This window comes from Purpureocillium takamizusanense, chromosome 12 (genome assembly GCF_022605165.1).
Source record: "Purpureocillium takamizusanense chromosome 12, complete sequence".
In the NCBI taxonomy this organism is placed as follows: Eukaryota; Fungi; Ascomycota; class Sordariomycetes; order Hypocreales; family Ophiocordycipitaceae; genus Purpureocillium; species Purpureocillium takamizusanense.
This window is the reverse complement of record NC_063079.1, coordinates 50,202-69,638: the sequence shown is the minus strand read 5'-3', so window position 1 is coordinate 69,638 and position 19,437 is coordinate 50,202. Positions and strand designations below refer to the sequence as shown.

The 19,437-nt window shown below is 47.2% G+C and overlaps 4 protein-coding genes across 4 annotated transcripts; 2 read left to right on the top strand and 2 right to left on the bottom strand.

Annotated features, from left to right (window-relative positions):
- Positions 1–1,762: 1,762 nt before the first annotated feature.
- Positions 1,763–2,188, top strand: JDV02_010241 (uncharacterized protein; the record flags this gene model as incomplete). The annotated part of the gene is made up of 1 exon (XM_047991969.1): positions 1,763–2,188. The coding sequence occupies one exon, from the start codon at positions 1,763–1,765 to the stop codon at positions 2,186–2,188; it is 426 nt and encodes a 141-aa protein (XP_047847982.1).
- Positions 2,189–3,336: 1,148 nt separating this feature from the next.
- JDV02_010240 (uncharacterized protein) lies at positions 3,337–4,971 on the bottom strand. Its single transcript, XM_047991968.1, has 4 exons — positions 4,566–4,971; positions 3,975–4,477; positions 3,847–3,914; positions 3,337–3,779 (listed from the first exon to the last, which is right to left on the bottom strand). Exons 1-4 carry the CDS (start codon positions 4,746–4,748, stop codon positions 3,385–3,387), a joined length of 1,149 nt encoding a protein of 382 aa, XP_047847981.1. The 5' UTR covers positions 4,749–4,971; the 3' UTR covers positions 3,337–3,384.
- A 1,061-nt stretch (positions 4,972–6,032) lies between these two features.
- On the bottom strand, positions 6,033–7,932 carry JDV02_010239 (uncharacterized protein; the record flags this gene model as incomplete). Its single annotated transcript, XM_047991967.1, has 5 exons — positions 6,033–6,207; positions 6,299–6,967; positions 7,049–7,411; positions 7,485–7,605; positions 7,698–7,932. 5 exons carry the CDS (start codon positions 7,930–7,932, stop codon positions 6,033–6,035), a joined length of 1,563 nt encoding a protein of 520 aa, XP_047847980.1.
- A 1,507-nt stretch (positions 7,933–9,439) lies between these two features.
- Positions 9,440–11,947, top strand: JDV02_010238 (uncharacterized protein; the record flags this gene model as incomplete). Its single annotated transcript, XM_047991966.1, has 5 exons — positions 9,440–9,446; positions 9,680–9,797; positions 9,863–10,359; positions 10,436–11,322; positions 11,397–11,947. The coding sequence occupies 5 exons, from the start codon at positions 9,440–9,442 to the stop codon at positions 11,880–11,882; spliced, it is 1,995 nt and encodes a 664-aa protein (XP_047847979.1). The 3' UTR covers positions 11,883–11,947.
- Between the last annotated feature and the right edge of the window lie 7,490 nt (positions 11,948–19,437).

Genomic DNA, 19,437 nt, shown 5'->3' with positions numbered 1-19,437 from the left:
TACGACGTAATCCGCCCGGAATGGCAATGGAACTTACAACAGACACAAACGCCAATGATTCAACACCACGAGAGCCGTTCTTCCAACGCTGAACTCAATGCTGAGGGTGTGGCCCAGTCTGGAATGGATGGCCTGGACCACAAGTCTCAGACCGTGGTGAGTCAAAGGGGGTGGGGGGTCGCTAGCCACCAACACACCGCGATCAAGTCCGGACGAAGCAGGCGACTTGAGGGCTGAGAATATTTGCTAAAACTCTTGCTGCGAATCAAACCGAGGCCACTACTGCCTTGGGAACCTACTACGGTCTACGGAACAAGCACTAGATGCCAATTGAACCAGGAAGCGAACTGTCTTCCAGCAGCCCTCATTCAGATTCGGGCCATCACTGTTTGTGACCCTCACGATCGGCCAGAATACCGTCGATGGGAGGTTTAAGACCTAGATGGGAACTAGACTGACATACAGGAAACGAAGTCGCGAGACTGGGCCGCTCCCTGCTAGGATTTCTGCGTCTATATACGACAACTTCGCTCATTAGTCGTCATCAAAGTGCCGAATCGGCGACTATGCTCAAGTAGGACCTCCAAACTGCTGCCCATCGTCTACTGTCTTGGCACGTGCGTCGGGAACGCGAAGCTTTGTGCGAAACGCCACATCAGCTGTGGCTCTCATCAGGTTCGCAGTCTATACGCCTTGTTCCTGCTCAATCGAGGGTCATGGAGCTCTAGCGTTAGCCACGCTTTGGTCCCGACTTCCAATCGTCCGGGGGTGGTCAATGGTGGGGCCGAAGATCAGGGGCCGACCCAGTCCCCACATCGCCGTGTGTAACCCGAGCTCGTGGCTCTGCTGATGAAGGTGAAGAACCCCTCGCTACGTCACCCCGCCGAGTCACGTCACGGGAGACGAACGTTCCTGTGTCTGCTGAATGTACAGGCTCGGGCTCAGCTCGGGACCTTTGTTACAATCGCATCCATGTTTGGTACCGTGTTACGGCTTGGCACCATACAGCCCCATGCTTCTGAAGCTGAAGTCGGCGGTTAGTCGGCACAGACTGCCTCAGGACCAACATCGGCCTCAGCAAAGCAGTACGGTGCGAGACAGTAAAATTGAACTGCTGCGATATCGCACCCCGTTCTCCCAACCATCTCTCCTCTCTCGTGAGTAAGCCAGGTCAGGAGACGCGCGGCCGATATCGGCACAGTATGGGCCGACTTGAGAAGCTGGGGCACGCGCTCTGCTGAAAGTCACGATGATAATACGCCCGAGTTTGATCTCACGTGAAACTACGAGCCTATCGCCAGAACGGCATTTCGCACTGGTGCTTTTTGCACTAACATACCTGCCACGGACGTGCCGGTTCCACACACAGAGCTTTGGACCTGGCAGGCCAAGACTGATTGCCAAAAATAAGTGATCATCCTCGGGTGATGCAAGCTGACAGTCGGTTGCTGGATAATTCGACCGCTTATGCAGGAGATCTGCCACACTCTATCTTAGTGCCCCACCAATGAAGGGTCCATCGAGGATTGCTGGACCAAGTTTGCCATCAAATCTCGTCGGGGCCAAGAGCATCAGACGGAATCATCAATGATTCCCCATTCATTTGACATGGAGTTGAGAAATTGAGCCGATGATGACGGTAGACTTGGGGACACAGGCCATGAGTATTTATAGAGGCGGCATCGTGCTTGTCAAAAAGTGTCGTTACCTACGTCTTCATAAACACACTTGAGAGTCTTTTCACAACGCAGTCAAAGTCAACATGAAGCCTTCCACACTTCTCAGCATTGCTACGATTGCCATTGTCGGCACAGACGCCTGGAGCTTTACCGTCTGGACCGACAAGGATCAAAAGGGAAAAGAGCGCCACTACCACAGCAGTCTCGGGGATAACGATTGCTACAATTTCGACGACTCAATTACTTCCAAGGGCGTCGGCTCCTTTGAGTTCTGTAGCTTCATCTGGACTCGCTGTTCTGTCTCTATCCACAGCGACATCGGTTGTCGCGGCAAGAAGCTCGGATCCGCCACAGCTGCGCACAAAGGGTTCCTGATACCCACAAAATGGTCCAAGAACAGCAGTAAAGCCGGCCAGAAAATGAAGAGCTTTAGGATCCAGGGCTGCAAGCACATACCCGTGACGGGAGGGTCGTTGGATATTGCCAGTTGTAAGAATGAAAGGTTCTAGGATGCGTAACACTTTTCGGATCAACGCTGTGGATATGAGGGATGGGAGCCGCAAAGCAGGCCATCAACAGGATAAGGGTAGTTGCAGACGTTTCCTTGTTAGCCAGCTGATCGCCCCCCAAAAAAGCTGTCTTGATTCAATTCGACCAGCTGCATTGACCACGGAGCGAAGTTGGCCATTGACCGAAACGTGTGTCTGTTCCCAAGAAGACGTTGCGTTGCGGGCAGCTCTGATGATGTGCACTCATTTGCCTGCGACTACTTCGTACCGTTCGCTGGAGTACCAACACTTCTTTGTGCGGCTGCACCCTGGCCACCCCTGTTCACGCGACACAGGGGCTTCAGGCCATGCGCCTGCTGGAAGCCACGGCGGTGCTGCCTCCACCCCCTGTAGCTTTCGTCGGGTGCCCTGGGGAACCCTCTATCGGGGCAGTATAGTGGGCACCTCACTGTGCAGGATCCATACCTGTGTTGCATGTGAGTCCGCTGTGGCCGCGCACTGCCAACGTTCCATGGGCAGTGAATTTTCGGGCAGAAGCCATCCATCCATGTCGGCTATTATAGCTCCCGGCGCTTCTTGGAGGCGACGCCGCAAGTGCCGTTGATGCACCACCACCACCTCATCCCAGCTCACGACGCAGCGGCCACAGTGACAACGCTCTGCGCTTCGCGGTTGCATGGAATTTGGTGCCAACGATGGGCCCCGCTGACCTGCAACGCGCCCGCCTCGAGCAGCGACTTGCTTGTCTTGAGAGGCTCCCCGGCGGCGGAATGCTGAACTCGGCCTCATGCACCAATGTGTAATAAGCTCAGATGCCTGGGTATGCGCCTGCGTCCGGACACATTTTGTCGCCTCCATCACCGAGAGAAATTGTCCGGATTAACCTGGGCCAGGGGCACACCTCATCTGATCCACAGAGCCGTGGATGCATCTATGCTGCGACCAGCTCCATCCAGATACGAACATTTCATCAAAGTGCACCGGCGAAGCACCAATCCATAGCACCACGGCCAGTCCGCGCGCGTCGGGCTCGCCCTGCGGCTTCGCACTGCGGCTCGCCCGTTGCCTGGGGATTTGGATCGCTGATGATGAGAACAATGTTGGGCGTGTAGCTCTAGCTAGCCGACGCAGTGTTTACCATTGCACTGGCCAGATTGTGCGATCCCAGACAGGATTCAGCGGCAAGCTAGTTACCCCTAGAACCTTTGTTCCCCAGCTGCTCTCTCCCGCTCCATCTGGATAGCGTAGGAATACTCAGCCCTGATACCTTTGCCATTTTCACCGGGTAGGAGGTTTCCCGAGTCTGAATCTCCGTCTTGTAGCCTCTGCCAGCTGTCATCAGCTGGCCTGGCGTGGACTGTGGCGAGGCTGAAACCCTGGTCGGTTGGGTTGTGGAAGCGGTTGCCGTCTACTTTGTTGGTAGATCGGCCTCCAAACGTCCACAGGGAACTGCGGGCGGGGTTCGAATTCGGTGTGCTGGAGGCACTACCAACATTGCGGCGGAACAGACGGCGGAGAGAGGGAATGGCAGTGGCGATGCAGCCGATGCCGGTCTCGATGTTCGAGCAGAGCATAATGTGCGCTATCCAGACTGCAATATTGAATCCATCAGCTGCTGATGGAGTAATAATTGGGTTGAGGGGCGATTGCATACTCACACTTGAGATCTGTGGGTGAGCTAAAGCGGTTGACATAGGGAATGCGGACTATAGTGATGATGGATGCGCTGGTATCGTCAGCAAGCCCGCACTCACACGGCCTATATCCAGCGATGAGGCAGGCTTACATGGACGCAAAAGACAGGAGAAAGAACGCTTGCACCTTGGCCTGCGTCTTCATCTGCGTGCGGCGAAGCAGGATCGCTGGCACAACCACCAGCCCCAAGTCGGTTGCAATAGTGGTACCCGTGGCGACTTGGCCAAGGGCGATGAACGTAGAGGCCGGCGCACAGTGGCCGTTGCCGTTGAGGATGAGATCAACATTCCAGATTGCTTGAATCGGTCGACAGTAGAGCAGTGTGCCGATAAAGGTGACCAAGAACGAGGCCCACAAGACGAAGAGGAGGCACCAAACGGCGACGCGAAACCCCGTGGTGGCAACGGAGATGCGGTAGATGCTTACACAGGCAGACGACTTGACAAGTGCCAAAGCTCCAACGTAGACGAGGATCCAGATGATGTAGAGCTCCATGGCGCGCTCCGACTGCCAGGCGTTGAGCTTCGCATCTCGGTATCCCAGGCCCGCCCAGCAGGCATAGCAAGCCAGTCCGACATCCGCGGTGTACAAAATCTGTCACGGGTCGTAAAATTAGAATCGCTGCTCGCGAGTGGCGTCGACTGGGTATAGAGTAAGTAAATAAGTAATGGGGGAAACGCACAGTTCCAGCTATAGCAAGGCCATCGTCGAAACCAAGCACAGCATCGCGGAATCGCGAGTAGGCCCGCAGGCCAGTCGTCAGGATGGAGAAAAAGACGAGCACGAGGGAGACGCAGACTATGGCAAGGGACAGGCCAGTTGGGGAGATGTATCGTGCGTTGGGATCAACAGCCGAGTTCATCATGCCTCACTGTCTCCCAAATAAAGCCCCTGGGCCTAGACGTGCGACACAAGAAAAGGCTCAGTGACGTTCTCCGGGAACCGACGCAGGCTTTTCTTGTCCTCGTCATCCGTTTCGAAAGGGCGCGAAGCCCTAGTTGTACGACTATACTAAGTAGCTGAACACTGGGCTCGGGGGAAGAGCACTCCTGGGTTCCCGGAGCCCACTGATGAAACGATTAGTTACGTTAAACGGTGCTAATGAAGCTGTACGTAGTCCGTCAAGCCCGCCCAGCTCGGGTCGTGGGGCGTCTGGGAGATGCCGAGGTGCCGCCTGTCGCGACTTATTAGCTTTGTCTGTGTTTTTTTGGCGATTGCCCGTGGTTAATACAAGACCTGATCCCAGTCGCCAATGCTGCTGCTGGGTTGGTGCTCCGTTTCGCGTGGCGCTGTCGACCATCCGCCTGCCCGGATGCCCCGTAGTTGATGGAAGCGAGATGACAATCGGCCCCGCGCCGTGTCGTCCGGCGCCGCTTACAAGGGTTATTAGCTCTGGTGGGATAAAAGCACAAATCCACTTGGTTTCTTCTTGGAGGCCCAGGTAGGCGTCCCGGCTCTCACTCTCGGACTAAAGAATCGCAAAACGATGTATGACGCAGACTGTTTTACAGTACAGCGCGAGCCCCAACCGATTGACTTGCCATCCAGTCCGCAGTGTCAATATTTTGCAACATAAAAAACTTGGGGATCACCGTACAGTTTCGTCTCATCCCCGGACCCTGCCAAAAGTTATGAGCCGGGGCAGGCTTGACGCCTGAACCCTGTGCTGTTGGACCCTCACAGGTACCCATCACCCACGCGGGAACTCGGAACGCAGTACCAAACGATCAAGGCTCAGCAACAAGTGACTCGGTTGCACCGCGCCGCTTGCAATATTATTAAATCGAGATCTGACTCTCCGGTCGCTCATCATAGGCGGTGACGAGCGTGTGGCCCGCAAGGTGGCAGATGTCACCGATATAATGCAATCAACATGTACAATACAGGGCCTCGAGCAAGTAGTGCAGGATGCTCCTCCGCAAGTATTACCGATCCGCACCCAAGCCGCAAACCGGTCAACGATATGCAGCTGGACAGAAAGATAACTATAACATTGGCGCCAGCTGGGAGTTCATTGGGCTGTAACACTACGCCTTTCAAGCCCGCGACCATGGCATGTGTCAGTTTGGATTGATCTTCGTGATGGATATGCATCATTGACTTCCCAGGCCTACCAGTGAACACGAACGCCCGCCAGCTTTGCGATTCGCTAGCTTGGGTGGTTCATCTTGACCCTAACACCCATCGAGCCAGACTTAGCCATGGGTACGAACATGTCGTGATCATAGCGGACGTCTTGGTCTGTCGTCTCAAAGAGCTCCATGTAAGGCATGACGCGCAAAGCCACCGCTGCCAAGGCCAAATTGAGCTCACACAGCGCTAGACTAAACGGACCACAACAATTAGCCTAAAAAGACAGGTTGAGGCAAAACACAAAGCTCGCTCAATGAATCGACAGGGGCGAGTCCCACTCACTTCATACCCAGACAAGCTCGGCTGCCCTTGGAAAAGGGCAACATCCCGCGCTCAAGCTCGATCCGGTTATCATCATCCAGCCAGCGCTCCGGTGCGAACTCTTGATGGTTCTTGACGACTCGATCATCCAAGTGCGTAATAGCCGCCGACATGCCGATGGCGAACCCTCGGGGAATCACATGTTGAACAGGCTTCTTGTTGAACTCACCCTGATAAACCAGGCTCTCGCGGGTCGGGACGCGCGCGGTCCGTGCCGCCACACCGAAAGAGAGGCGTAAGCCTTCCTGGATCACGGCGCCCATGTAAGAAAGCTTCTCTAGCACCGTCCACGACGGGAGTCGCAATGGGTCGTCGACGACGCCCAACAACTCGGCGCGAAGCTTCTGCAACATGTCCGGTTTTGTCAATAGATGATACGTGATAACACCCAAGGCCCAGCTCGTAGTTTCGGTGCCCGCTCCGACAACAGCCGTAGCCTCATCGGCAAGTCGCTGTGGCTGCTTCTCGTGCATCTCGAGGTCGGACTCGAGAAGCGATCTGAATATTGTTGGGCGATCGTAGTGTATTCCAGCGTCCATGTCGGCCTTGGTTTTGGCGATCATATTAGGTATATCGATCTTGAGGGTTCGGATCAACAGTGCTATATCCTCCGGGAGGTAATCGACCAGACTGTCTCGTAAGTCGGGATGCTTAGCCAATGGCCAGCCACAGCCCGCCGGTGTAGAGAGGAGAAAGACGCGCAAAACTCACTACTCTCCTAGTACTGTCAGATTTTTGAGATATGGAAAGAAGCGAAACATGAAGACAGGCTTCAGGATTGCGGCGGTCGGCTCGCGGAAGTTGGGGTACCAACCCTCCTGGTCGAGAAAGCCAAATGACTCGCCGAAGCAGTAGCGCGAGATAGCATCAGAGGTGAAACAGCTGTACGCCATTGTCACGTCAAAGGCAGGCGCGCCAGCGTGAGTCAACAGTTTGTCACACAGATTCTGAGCTAGAGCCCGAATATCTGATTCGAGGCGCGAGATCATGCTCCTCGAGAAGAATTTGGCCAGCGGTATACGACGGATGCGGTGCAAGTCGTGGTCCTTGGTGCCGAATCCAGAGTGTCCAAGGCTAGATAGAATCCGGTCATTAGTGGCTTTATACAGTGTATGATAAAGAAAAAGCGGCTTTTGGGTCTGCCTACGCTGATCCATTGATCTGGTGTTGCGGTTTGTCACGCTTTCTTCCGCTGGTGGCGTAAATCTCGTCGGCGAATTTGGGGTCATCGCAATGGACTTCGTGAGGACTAATTCGAACAATAGGACCTATGGATACATTGTGAGAGACCTTGTTTCTTTGAATCGCCACGCTTGTACGCAGCCAAAGCCCACCTGCGACGAGAATGAGAACGACTCACCATATTCCGCATGCATTGCTTGGATTTGCCCGCTATAGCGGCCAAAGAGGATCACATCATGATAGAACTCAGGCCAGTACGTAGCAGCAGCAAGCTTTGGACCGGGGATTTTGTAGAGAGGATGGACCGGCGAGATGTTATACACGGCGCGGACTACGTGGTAGGCGACCCACGCAGCCACGACAATGAGACCAGTCCTTGTCGCGCCCCCAAAGGACGCAAAGACATCAAACATGACACCGGCTGGCGGTGTTACCCCGGCGCCTGTACACTGAATAGAAGGAGATGAGTCGTGCAATGAAGGTGTGAGAGTACAAAAGTGAGGGGGAGCGGTATAACAAACGTAGAGACAAGCAGAGAATCCAGGGCGTCGGATGAAGAAAGATCTATTTGACCTCATGCACAGCAGTGGTTGCTCCGCCATATCTGTTCACGGATCATGTGAACAGGCCTGCTTGACGTACATGAACGGGTAATAAGGCTAATGTCCGGGCCTAGCAGAGAAGAGGGGACGCTTGCATGTGATCCTTGTTCTTGCTTTTACCGTACTGCAGAGCATAACTACGTGGGTACTACAGAGTATCCCAATGTTCTCCCTTATGAAGAGGGGTGCCCTAGATATCTCCCGACAATGGTCTGGCACTGCTATTGGCAGCGGGGATGTCACCTATAGCGATATCGGGCAGCAACGGCGCGGACGAAGAGTTTCGGAAAGTGCAACATTTCAGAATATCAATACTATAGCGTGTTTTATCTTTTCATCGTCGCAATGAGTCAGTGACCGGCGTATTCCACACTTCCTTTATAGGGTCTCTGGCCTCAATTGTGCATTTTTATGCCTCCGGGGCTCGCTAAACCCGCGGCGCCTACGAAGCGCCCTACCTATCGCGAGCCCCATTTGCAGCAGGTTACAGTGCCACTTTCGCACCACCGCTTGCGGATCGTAGCCTACGAGGGCCGCATTTATCCCAGCTCAGCAGCCGTTTGACTGCTGTCGGACGCGCTTAATATTAGCAGGAACATGGCATGAAGATGTCTGGCACACTACAGAGAATGCACGACTATACTAAAACGTGAGACGTCAAGGCGATTACCAAAACGCTATTTGGACATTACTCTTCACACAGAAGCAAGGGATCCCGCCTGGTTACGGTATCACACTCGCTATGCGGCTCAAGTTGGCAATCTTGGCGAGCTCAAAATCGTGGTGCTACTACGTGCCAAGGCAATTGGGTAATTTAAGCCAACGCTTACATCGAGCATCAACAAGTGAGGCTAGTGGCTGCGGCGTGATTAGCTGTATGTCGATCAGTTGCAAGTTGGCGATCGGGGCGCACGTTTGAAGAGACCCGCCAGGAACCTCGGGTCGCGGGGAGAGGAGCATCCCAACACGTTGTGGCGCGTTGCCATTCATCGTCTCTGAGCCTTTAATGGAATGTTGCACAGCAGCAGTGGCAGTCTGTCCATCAAGCTATGGTCTGTCTTGCTTATCTGGACCTCATGATCCAATGTCGCTGCAACGTCACCTCCTACACACAGTGCTTCGGGCACGTATAAGCCGCTGTTAGGTCTCTCACTAACCCACTACCAACAACCAACAACCAACGGGCCAAGTTCTCGGCTACACCACGTGGTCCCGATGGGTGCAAAGGCGCTGCCGTCTTGCGATTCTGCATCCTTTAGCCCACGCAACCTCACCCAGCTGCCGAAACACAGCTGGGCAACCTTGGGTTTGCGGTTCTATGGAGGGTACGCGACCTCCCAAACGGGCGCGGCAAGCCTGCGACCCCTGCCGGTGCGCCCCGCATCTCCGTGGCTGTTTCGCCGCGCTCGCTTTCATGTCTCCAATGCTCAGATTCCAACTTAGGCGCAAGAAGTCAAGATGTCCTGGAGAGCGTCCTGCGTGTTCATATTGTCAACGCCTGGGGCAGCAATGTGTCTATAATGAAGAAGAGAGCGAAGCCAAGAAGCTGAACGGAAAGATGGTGGACCTTCTGACCCCGTCTCGCGCCTCCCGCAACTTTTCACTAACCCGCCTCACCAGGAGCGAAGGATCGACAACTTGGAGATCCAAATGAGCCGGCTAATTGAGCAGCTTCTGTAGGTATACTGGAGGCAATTCCTTTCCTCCGGTACGATTGAATAATCACTTATCATGCGAACAGACCGGCCAGTGCATCAATGGCTCGCCAAGAAGCGCCTCCCGGCCAGACCTCGACACCGGCCTCGTTCCTTTTCACGAGCGGATCATGGCCCGCGGTCAGCGCTGGCTCCAGACAGGACAGCTTCCAGGGTAGTGTGGACGATGAGCAATCGCATCCGGTCTGCTCTTCTGCCGCCACTGACTCTTTTGATCTAAGCGAGGCAACCCTACGGGCGGCCGGTCAGGCATATCTTACTTGGTGCCACAGCCAACCAATTGTTCTTTTCCGAGCAGATAACTTCTTGGATACAATCGCGTCAAGAGATCGTCACCTCTTACTAGCATTGCAGGCCCTGAGCCTACGCTTCCCCCCAGGAAACCTCACATCAGAGATTCAAGAGCGGCTGACCACCATGGCGAACATATCACGCGGCCTAGCCATGAACTCAGTGATACACAGTCAAGTCGAGCTTTCGACTCTGCAGACTTTTTGTCTGCTGAGTTTGGTGGACTTTGCAGGTGAGCCATGATGTGACTTTGATACGGTACCGAGACCGTGTCGCGTTGATAGAACTGAACTTATCTATGTGGACAGAGGGCAATCCTTCTCTAGCTGAGATCGACGTCGGCATCGCAGCTGGTCTCGCTAACAGCATTCCGCCTAATTACGCCCTTGGAGATCCGCAAGAATGCAGTGACTGCATAGCCAGCATTTCAATGCTCCAGCATCTTCAAGGATGCGTCTCCAAGAACATGAGGCTCTCCAACGCACTGGCGACGTCTCACAACCTTTCCGTGCGATCAGGGCTCACTAGCTACAATTGGACCGCGCAGGGGTCTGCGGGGGCCTCAAATGCCCTTCCAACGACCCTACTTGACAAAGGAATTCTAAAGTACACGTATCAATTGAGTGAGGTGTGGCACATGGCCAGGATGTACGCTGCTTCTGTCGTTGGACCTGATGCACCACCACCTTGGAACTCGCAATCTGATTACTCGTGCGTAATGCAGCGCCACCTCGAGGTCGATAGCACAATCCCCCTGAGGTACCGTTTCTACCGAAACAGATTTGGAGAAAAACGACCCGAGTCTTTACAGGAGCGGCGCCACTATTGGGGCCCCTACTTCTTCATGCAGATCATCTATGCAACCATCCCATGCCTTCTCAACCACCCATTTCTCCTGTCCATGCGCCTTCGCAATTTCCGTCACACCATGCCACAATCTTTCATCCACCAGTCATACGAGCTTATCACTCGTCATGCTGGATGGATTATGTATTTCATTGATACCATGGATAAGAAAGCAGTGCAATTATCTGATCCTACGCTGGCGCATTGCATCGCCATCACCGCCACCATTCATCTACAACATAGTTTCGTTCAGGAACAAGCCCTCTGCGACAGGTCTCAAGCAGGATTTGATAAATGCACGAACTTCCTACGGAACATGGGGACTATGTGGCCAAGCGCCGCGGTCATGGTATGTCAACCCTCTCTAATTCGTATTCCGCTATCGTAACCCTAACCACTGGCCACTTGACACCCGGCATACAGGCGGAAAACCTGCTGGTATTGCAGGAAAGCGTGGTTCTGGCTCCAACACAAGAAGGATTGAGCTGCGACGATGGTACCAGTGAACCACTATGCTTGTCGATAGACTCAAAACTGCTCTGGAACATGTTGATATACGAAAAAGCGGGACGCGATTTCTCCCGCCTGGATCAGTCCATCTTTGGTTCCTCGCTCACACAAATTCCGGCCACGCCAAGAGAGAATGAACACGACAGAGTCGATGCCGCTTACGACCTGGTCGGCTATGCTGGAATCTCAGGGCACAAGACGGTGCCCAGAGAATCGCCCGCATACGCTCCTGAAGACAATATCACCCCGCCAGACACTCAAAGCGTTGCTCATGGACCTGAAATAATGCCCACGGGTCCATCTTCTCTAATAGGTATGGGTAGTGACAGTACTTACGAGCCTCCATTCTTCCAGGCCAATGACTTTGGTCGGGCCATTGATGAGTGGATGGGTCTGTAGTTATTGCGGACATGAAGCAGGGGTCTTGTTCAACATGTGACGACAGTCAAATATTTCGCACGGGTAACTTGATATGAGTCATCTGGTGGCGGTGTAAAGATAAAGAAACAATGTCGTCCTGACAGGCGATGTTAGCATTGTTGGCTTCGGTGAGAAACGTGGACTACGAAAGCGACAGCATAGCATATGGCGATAACACTCAGACGTCAATACTGCATGGAAGTGGCGACTTTTCTGGAGGCAAGGCACGGGTCTGTTCTACTAATGACAGCAAAGCCAGCATGCACATGTCTCTAAGCAGTTGTGCTTTTCTTGTCACGTTGAACGCGGAGACGATGGGTTAGCATGCTTGCGCAGATTGAAAGCGGAGGGCGGGCCGGCCTCCGGCCCACTACAGTTGGTGAGCCTTGCTTTAAGTGACATGTATGGCTCAATTACTGGGCCCGGAAGATCAGCTGTCCTTTACCGTGTCCAAGCGCCAGAAATTTACGGCCCCGGGGTAAGAATAACAAGGCACCAACGAATGGTTGCTTGGCGACATCGGACGCGGAGCAATCTCGGATATTTTACATGCCTAAGTCGGTTATTATTATTATTATTATTATTATGGCGTTTAACGTCTAGGCTAGCCCCGTCGGGGCGAAAGACGCGCTAGGCTAGGGATATATATAGTGGGCCTATCGCGTCGCGAGACGCGCCTTGCCTGCTTTTTGCAGGGGTCAAAAGGGGCCACCTTACTAGGTATTAAGATAGCTCTCCTCCGTCTGCTATACCTATAACTATGCTTCTATATCTAGCTATTCGGGGCCTTTAGGGCATTACTTTCTAGGCCTATTCCCCTATTAGCGGGTTTAAAAGGCGCGGGTATTAGCCCGCTATATTACTTTCGGTTCTTTAGTATTATATAGGTACCGTCTTCTTAGTATCGGTATAAGTATATCGCTAAGCTTATACTATTAATATTAACTATATTATAGTCCTAAGGAACTATATAGCCGGCCGGAAGAAGAAAGATATAAGAAAAATAAGGAAGGGATATACCGCGGCGTAGTATTAACTATACTATTGCCTATGCCTAATATCGTAGGCAAATCCTATTAAAGAACCCTAATTCCTAGGCTAGGCATAAATAGCGACTCTAGTCTATACTTATTGCCTAGTAGAACGCATTAATAGCTAAAGGAGTTAGCTTTAGCCTATTATTAACGTATATTTTCTAGTAGTAAAGAAGGTAGTTAAGTAATTTCCTCCGCCTATATAAGTAGATATTATAGGAGTTACTATAATTAAATCGTTTATAATAGGCTATAAAGTCTCTATATGCTATCTATATTACTAAGAGATAATATAGTTCGGTACGTTAAGCTTAGAGTTCTAGTAGGTAGCTAAGCCTTACCGGAAGGTTAAGGTCTCTATAGTAGTCTAAGACGGTATATATTGCTATTTACTATTAGTTAGAGAAGTCCGTCTTAATTTACTAATAGGCCTACTATCGTAAGTATACTACTATAGGTAGCGGTAGTAGGTATAATAATAGGAGCGCTATATTAGCTTTTGCTAGTTAGTCTACTCTTTTATTGCCTAAGATATTATAGTAGCCTGGGCACTAATAGGCTTATATGCCTATAGCTTAAGTAAGGCATTAAAAGGATAACGCTACTACTTAGGAGGAATCGGACGCTTAGTATATAATAGCCTATATAGCTACTATATTATCGAGATAGACTATAGCTTACTAACCGAGCCCTAGGTCTATAGCTACTTAGAGGCTAGCTAGGGCACTTTCGACCTCTATATCGAAGACTTCTACCTATCCGAGCTAGTAGGAGCTAGAGGCAACCTCGACGCTATCTCTTATAACGCTATAGCTATAGCCCATAGCTCCGTTAGCTTAGGAACCGTTTGTAAAGATAGTAGTAATGCCGGCTAGTAGCTATCGGTACTATACGTAAAAGCTCCTTATAGCCTATATCTTATCTTAGCCTTACGTTAGGTCGGTAATAGAGGGCCTAGGGCGGAGGAGTCTAGGTCTAGTTCTCGGGTTCGTAGGGCTCTTTACGATAAGCCTCTCGAACTATATAATAGCTTTATATTCTCTATATATAAAGAACTATCGTTTAATAGTATTATATTATAGTATAGCTTATTATGCGGTATATATTACCTATTAAGGGAGTCTCTATACTAGGGGGTATCGGTAGTCTAGTATGCCGAGGCATATAGCTACTATTCTATATATTAAGTTAAGCATTACGTTAATAAGTGCTATACTAGCTTTTCGATATAGTATAGCTATTAGGGTCGTTTTCTAGACCGGTAGTATTACTTTAAGCCCGATATTAAGTATTATTTATAGCTTCTTAATATATCCTTATGCTTATATATTAATAAGCTTATAAGGGTAGCGAGTAGAGAGCTTCTCTTATCTTAGGTATTATATACTAGCGCTATAGTAGAGCATTAGGATTATATAGGTAAGGATCGCCCGCTAGGTAGTATTGGCTAGCGGGCCCCTCTATAAGTTCCCTAGGCTCTAGAGGAAGGTTATAAGTCTATGCCCTTTAGTAGCCTATATTTCTATATAGGTCTTAAAGGAAAGCTTCTTATCGAACCAGACCCCTAGCTAGCGTATAGCTATTACCGGCGGCGTAATATCCTTACCTTAGTACTTAACGCTTAGGTTATTATTATCTAGGCGCTTACTAAAGTATATAGCTTTAGATTTAGTAAGGTCGAAGTTAATACCGTTTTTATTGCCCTAGCTAATTAGCTCCTAGGCCGACCCGGTAGCTTAGGTAGCTATAGTGCAGAGGTCGTCGCTAATATATAGTATAGCTATATTATTAATATACCCGAAATAGTGCTTTTATTGCCTTAGTCTAAAGATAGGTTCCGTATATAATAGGAAGAGTATTAGCGAGGTAGGGGACCCTTAGGGTAGCCTATAATTAAGTAGTTCCTCTTATATTCGGATATCTTTATAGCGGACGGCAGCCTATCTCTTACTTATAAAGGCATCCGCCTAGCTAACTACTTACTATAGCTAGCCTTATTCCTAGAGCCTAAGCGTAAGTCTTTTATGCTAGACGTAATCGAATGCGCCCTATATATCTATAGTTAGTAAGGTAGTAACCTTACCTACCGTAAGCGCTATCTCGATATCGTATATAATAGCGGTCGTTAGGTCTAGTATTAACCTCTTTAGTAAGGCTCTTACCTATTATAGGCTAAGTATATCTTATATAGTTGCTACTTAGGCTATATACTAGGCTATTAGCTATTTTAGTCCCTTACTTAAGTAGCTAAGTAGTAAAATCGGTCTTTAGGCCTTAGGCTTGCTTTAGTTACGCTTACTTAGCTTAAGTAATAATATTACTTCTACTATCTAGTATAGATAGGGGTAATAGCTTTTATAGAGATACTTTTAGTATAGATCTCTTACTAACTCTTTAATAGCTAGCTAGGCATACTATAGTAGCCGGACCGTAATACCGTTAGTACTTAAGGACGTATTGCCTATCCTTACGTAATAATACTTAGCTTCTATTAGTATAACTATAAGCTCGACCGTAAGCTAGCGTATAGGTTATGCGCTAGCTATTAAGTAGTTATTAGAGCCGTCTTTCCGCTTTAATAAGGTTCGTTAAAGTACGTTAGCTTTATTTATCGGTATAATATAGACTTAGTCTCTTACTTATAGCGGTAGCGCCTAGAAAGCGCTACCCTTCTTAGTCTAGCGTATTACCTTATATATCTTCTAGTTATCGCTAGCGCTCTCGATAATATCCCTTTAGTAATCCCTCTTAGCCTTCCTTACCGTCTTCTAGAATGACTTCTAGGTCTCTTACTAGCTATATTTAAGCCTAAGGCATACTATAGTCCTAGCGCTATTATATAGTAGCCTAGCTTAGCTATAGCTATTATTCTACTAGACTATCCCTCTAAGCTAGGCTTTCGGGACTTATCTTATAGCTTCTATAGCAGCTTAAAGTATCTCGGTAATATCTAATGCCTATTAGTCTAGTCGCTCCTCTATAGGCTATCGTAATAATAGCTAGATATATAGTATTACGGCATAGGCATAGGCCTAGAAGCGCTTAAGCTCCTCTTCCGTCGTAACTTATAGCCGCTATATAATTAGGCTATATATATCTAGCCTAGGTAGTATCGTAATTAACGTTCTATAGTCTACTATAACGTTAAGGTATTATTTAACCTCTATATTTATTACTATAATATTATTAAAAACTAGGTCTAGGGTATTGCCCCTATTATAGGTCGACTCTCTTAATAAGTTTAATACCGTTAGGTCTACTTACGCGGCCTATTTAGCTATATTAGTGCCCTTATTCCTAATAGTTACTCTTAGTTACTAGGAATAGTATATTACGTTAAAATCTCTTATTATAAGAGCCTAGGCCGGGACTTAATAGTAGAGTATAATATCGAGGGGCCCGTCCTTAGTCGGGGGCCTATAAATATTAACTATAGTAATGCTATTAACTTTTAGCTAGACGATATAGTAAGTTAGTTCTAGCTATAGCTATATAGCCGTAAGGTATAGGCTCTTACGGACGCATATAATAGCTCTAATCTTATTGTCTTAATAAGTCTATACGCTAGTTAGGTAAGCGCTATAGGACCTATAAGACTTAGTTATAATTACGTTATAGGCTATTTAAGGTTCTTAGATTAATATTATATTAAATTTACTTTCGTCGGCGAGAGCTAATGCTATATTATAGCTAAGGCTATAGTTACTAACGTTAGCTTAAAACACCTATAAGGTACTATATCTACTATAGCCTTAATATTATATATAATTATTTATTAATACGCTAAATAAGTCTACTTAAGGTCCTATGTCTCTTAGTCGGCAAGGATGTAGTTATTAGTAGCCTTAAGAGCTCTAATACTTATACTAGCGTAAATAAGGTTAGTAATTTAACTATTAGGCTACTTAAGACTAGGCGCCCTATCTAAAGCTCTTAGTTAGCTATATAGAAGGCTCGTACTCTAACTAACTTAATAATAACTTATTATCTCTTCGTCTAGGCTATATAGTTATCGTTAATCTTAACGAGGTATACTAGGCATTACTTATAACTACTAAGTATAGGCGTAAGGTAATTAATGCACTACTTAAGCCGGCTATAGCTCGTAAAGTCATAAGTATTAAAACGACTATAGTTTCTATAGCGGGCCTATCTAGTATAGTAGGTCCTAATATAGAAGTTATAGCAGTTAGGGCATTACTTAGGTATTAATAGCTTCGTAATAAGTCTAGCTACCTCGCTATAGCTAAAGAGCCGCTAGCTTTTCTATATCTACTCTACTAATATTACTATAACGGTAAGAATATTACTAGCTATTAGGTCGTTATACCTTAAGGTATAGATCTAGAGTAGCTCTTAGCCTATTTATGCCCTTACTTCCTCTATCGTAGCCTCTTCCTATAGCTAGCTATCCTATAGGCCCTAGAGGACCCTAAGGACGCCTAGCACTATATAGAAGTGCTATTTCTAGTGCTTCTTTATTATTATCGCTCCGATCTATAAAGCCTAGCTTATTTTATAGGCTATAATCTTATCCCGGGCTATTAAGCTATTAGTCTATACTACCTAGCCTATCTTCATTAGGTTATAGGCAATAATATTATTAACGGCTAGCCCTAACTATTTTACTAAGTATTATTAGATAGCATAGGGCAAGACCTGCCTTAAGGCGCCTTTATTAAGTTTAATTAGTACCCTAGCTTCTTCCTTAATAGGGGGGGCCTAATAGGTCGTCTTAAGTCTAGCTCGGGCTATAATAGGGGTCTGCTATAATCCCTGCCGGGCTGCCGATATATAGGTCTATAATACGCTTCCTTTATTTAGATTATATACCGAGCTATTAAGGCTACCGTATTCTATTAGGGTAGGTAAGTATTATAGTCGAAGGGGTCTAATATAGTCCCTAGCGAGAACTACTTCTTAGTACTTTAGGAAGCTATTTAAAAAATCCTCTACTATATAGCGCTAGATATTATAGTCGAAGCTCTTAGCTATTTAATCGAAGGCCTATATAAAGGCCTATAGTACGTCGAGCTTTACTTACGTATAGGTTTAGTACTTATGGATTAATTTAGCTACCGTACCTCCTATCGTAATAGGCGCCTAGCTTATTACCTAGCTCTAAAACGGGTCGTCTTCGTTATTACTAGCCTATATCGCTATAGGCGTCTCTCGGCGCGCGCTAAGGGCATTCTATATAGCTCCTAGGTAGCTACTATTACTATTATTAGTAATAATATTGCGGTATAGACCTAATCGGAGGGACGGGAAGTCCGTAATATCTTTCTATAGCATATAGTATAGTTAAGCCTACCTAGCGCCTCTCTAAAGATTAGCTAGCGAGCTAGAGCTTAGTTCGGTTCGAAAGGGTAATAATAGTGCCTCTTTTAATATATCTAGAGCTATTTAAGTCGCTATTGCCGCTTATAGCGTAAAGCTATACTTAATATTAAGCGGCGTTAATAGTAGTTTTATAGGTATATTAGCGAAATCCTTAATAGTTACTTCTAAGACTAGGGGAATATAGGAGAGTAGCGATGCTTAAGTCGGATAAGTTCGCTATTACTATATAGGGTAATATAAGGCAAGGGGCCTTATATACTAAAGCCTTAAGGAACGGTAAGAGATAAATTAATTCATTACTAGACTAAGTCCTTTTTCTATTAAAATAGATCTATATATTTAATATAATAATATTCGATTAGTTTAGTATAGGGTACTTACTTTTAAGTTCTTATTACTTATATTATCTAGGCTTATATATACGTATATTATTAGTAATAAGTTTCTTAAACGTAGGGGTATATAAACCTTTTTAATAGGGGTCTAGTTAACTAACTAGGGTGCTTATCTCTATAGTCTTATTAGAGTTTCTAGGTTATATTCTATAGATTAAGCTATTAGAGTATCCTCATCTATAAGAGCTAGCTCTTATATTAAGGTAATAAATTATCTCTAAACCTAATCGTATATACTCTATATAGATATACTTAGAGTTTATAGTAATAGACTACTTTATAAGTATATTAGTTATCCCTAATTTAATTAACCTTTATCGATAAAGTTCTATATATCCGGGACGATAATAAAAATATAGTCTTAGAGTTTTAATAATAAGTATTTTAAGAGATTATAGTTAAGTATACTAATTACTTTTCCTAAATAAGAGTATTAAGTATTCGGTTAAAATAATAATATACTTTACTTTATATACTTTTTATAAAGATTAGTCTATAGTCTAGAGTAGATAGGCTATATAATAAAGACTTAAAATAGGTAGTATTTATACGCTAATAGGCTATTAGGATTATTAAGTTAAAGAAAAGTAATAAGTTATATAAAACTATAGTATTTATATTAATTAATATCGAAGCCTAAGCTTATATTATCCTTATTTAGTAAGTCTATATTAAATCTAAGGATAGAACTAGCGAAATTAATATTTAATATAATCTTAAGGTATAGTATAGATTCGATTAAGTAAGGATTAATTTTATAAT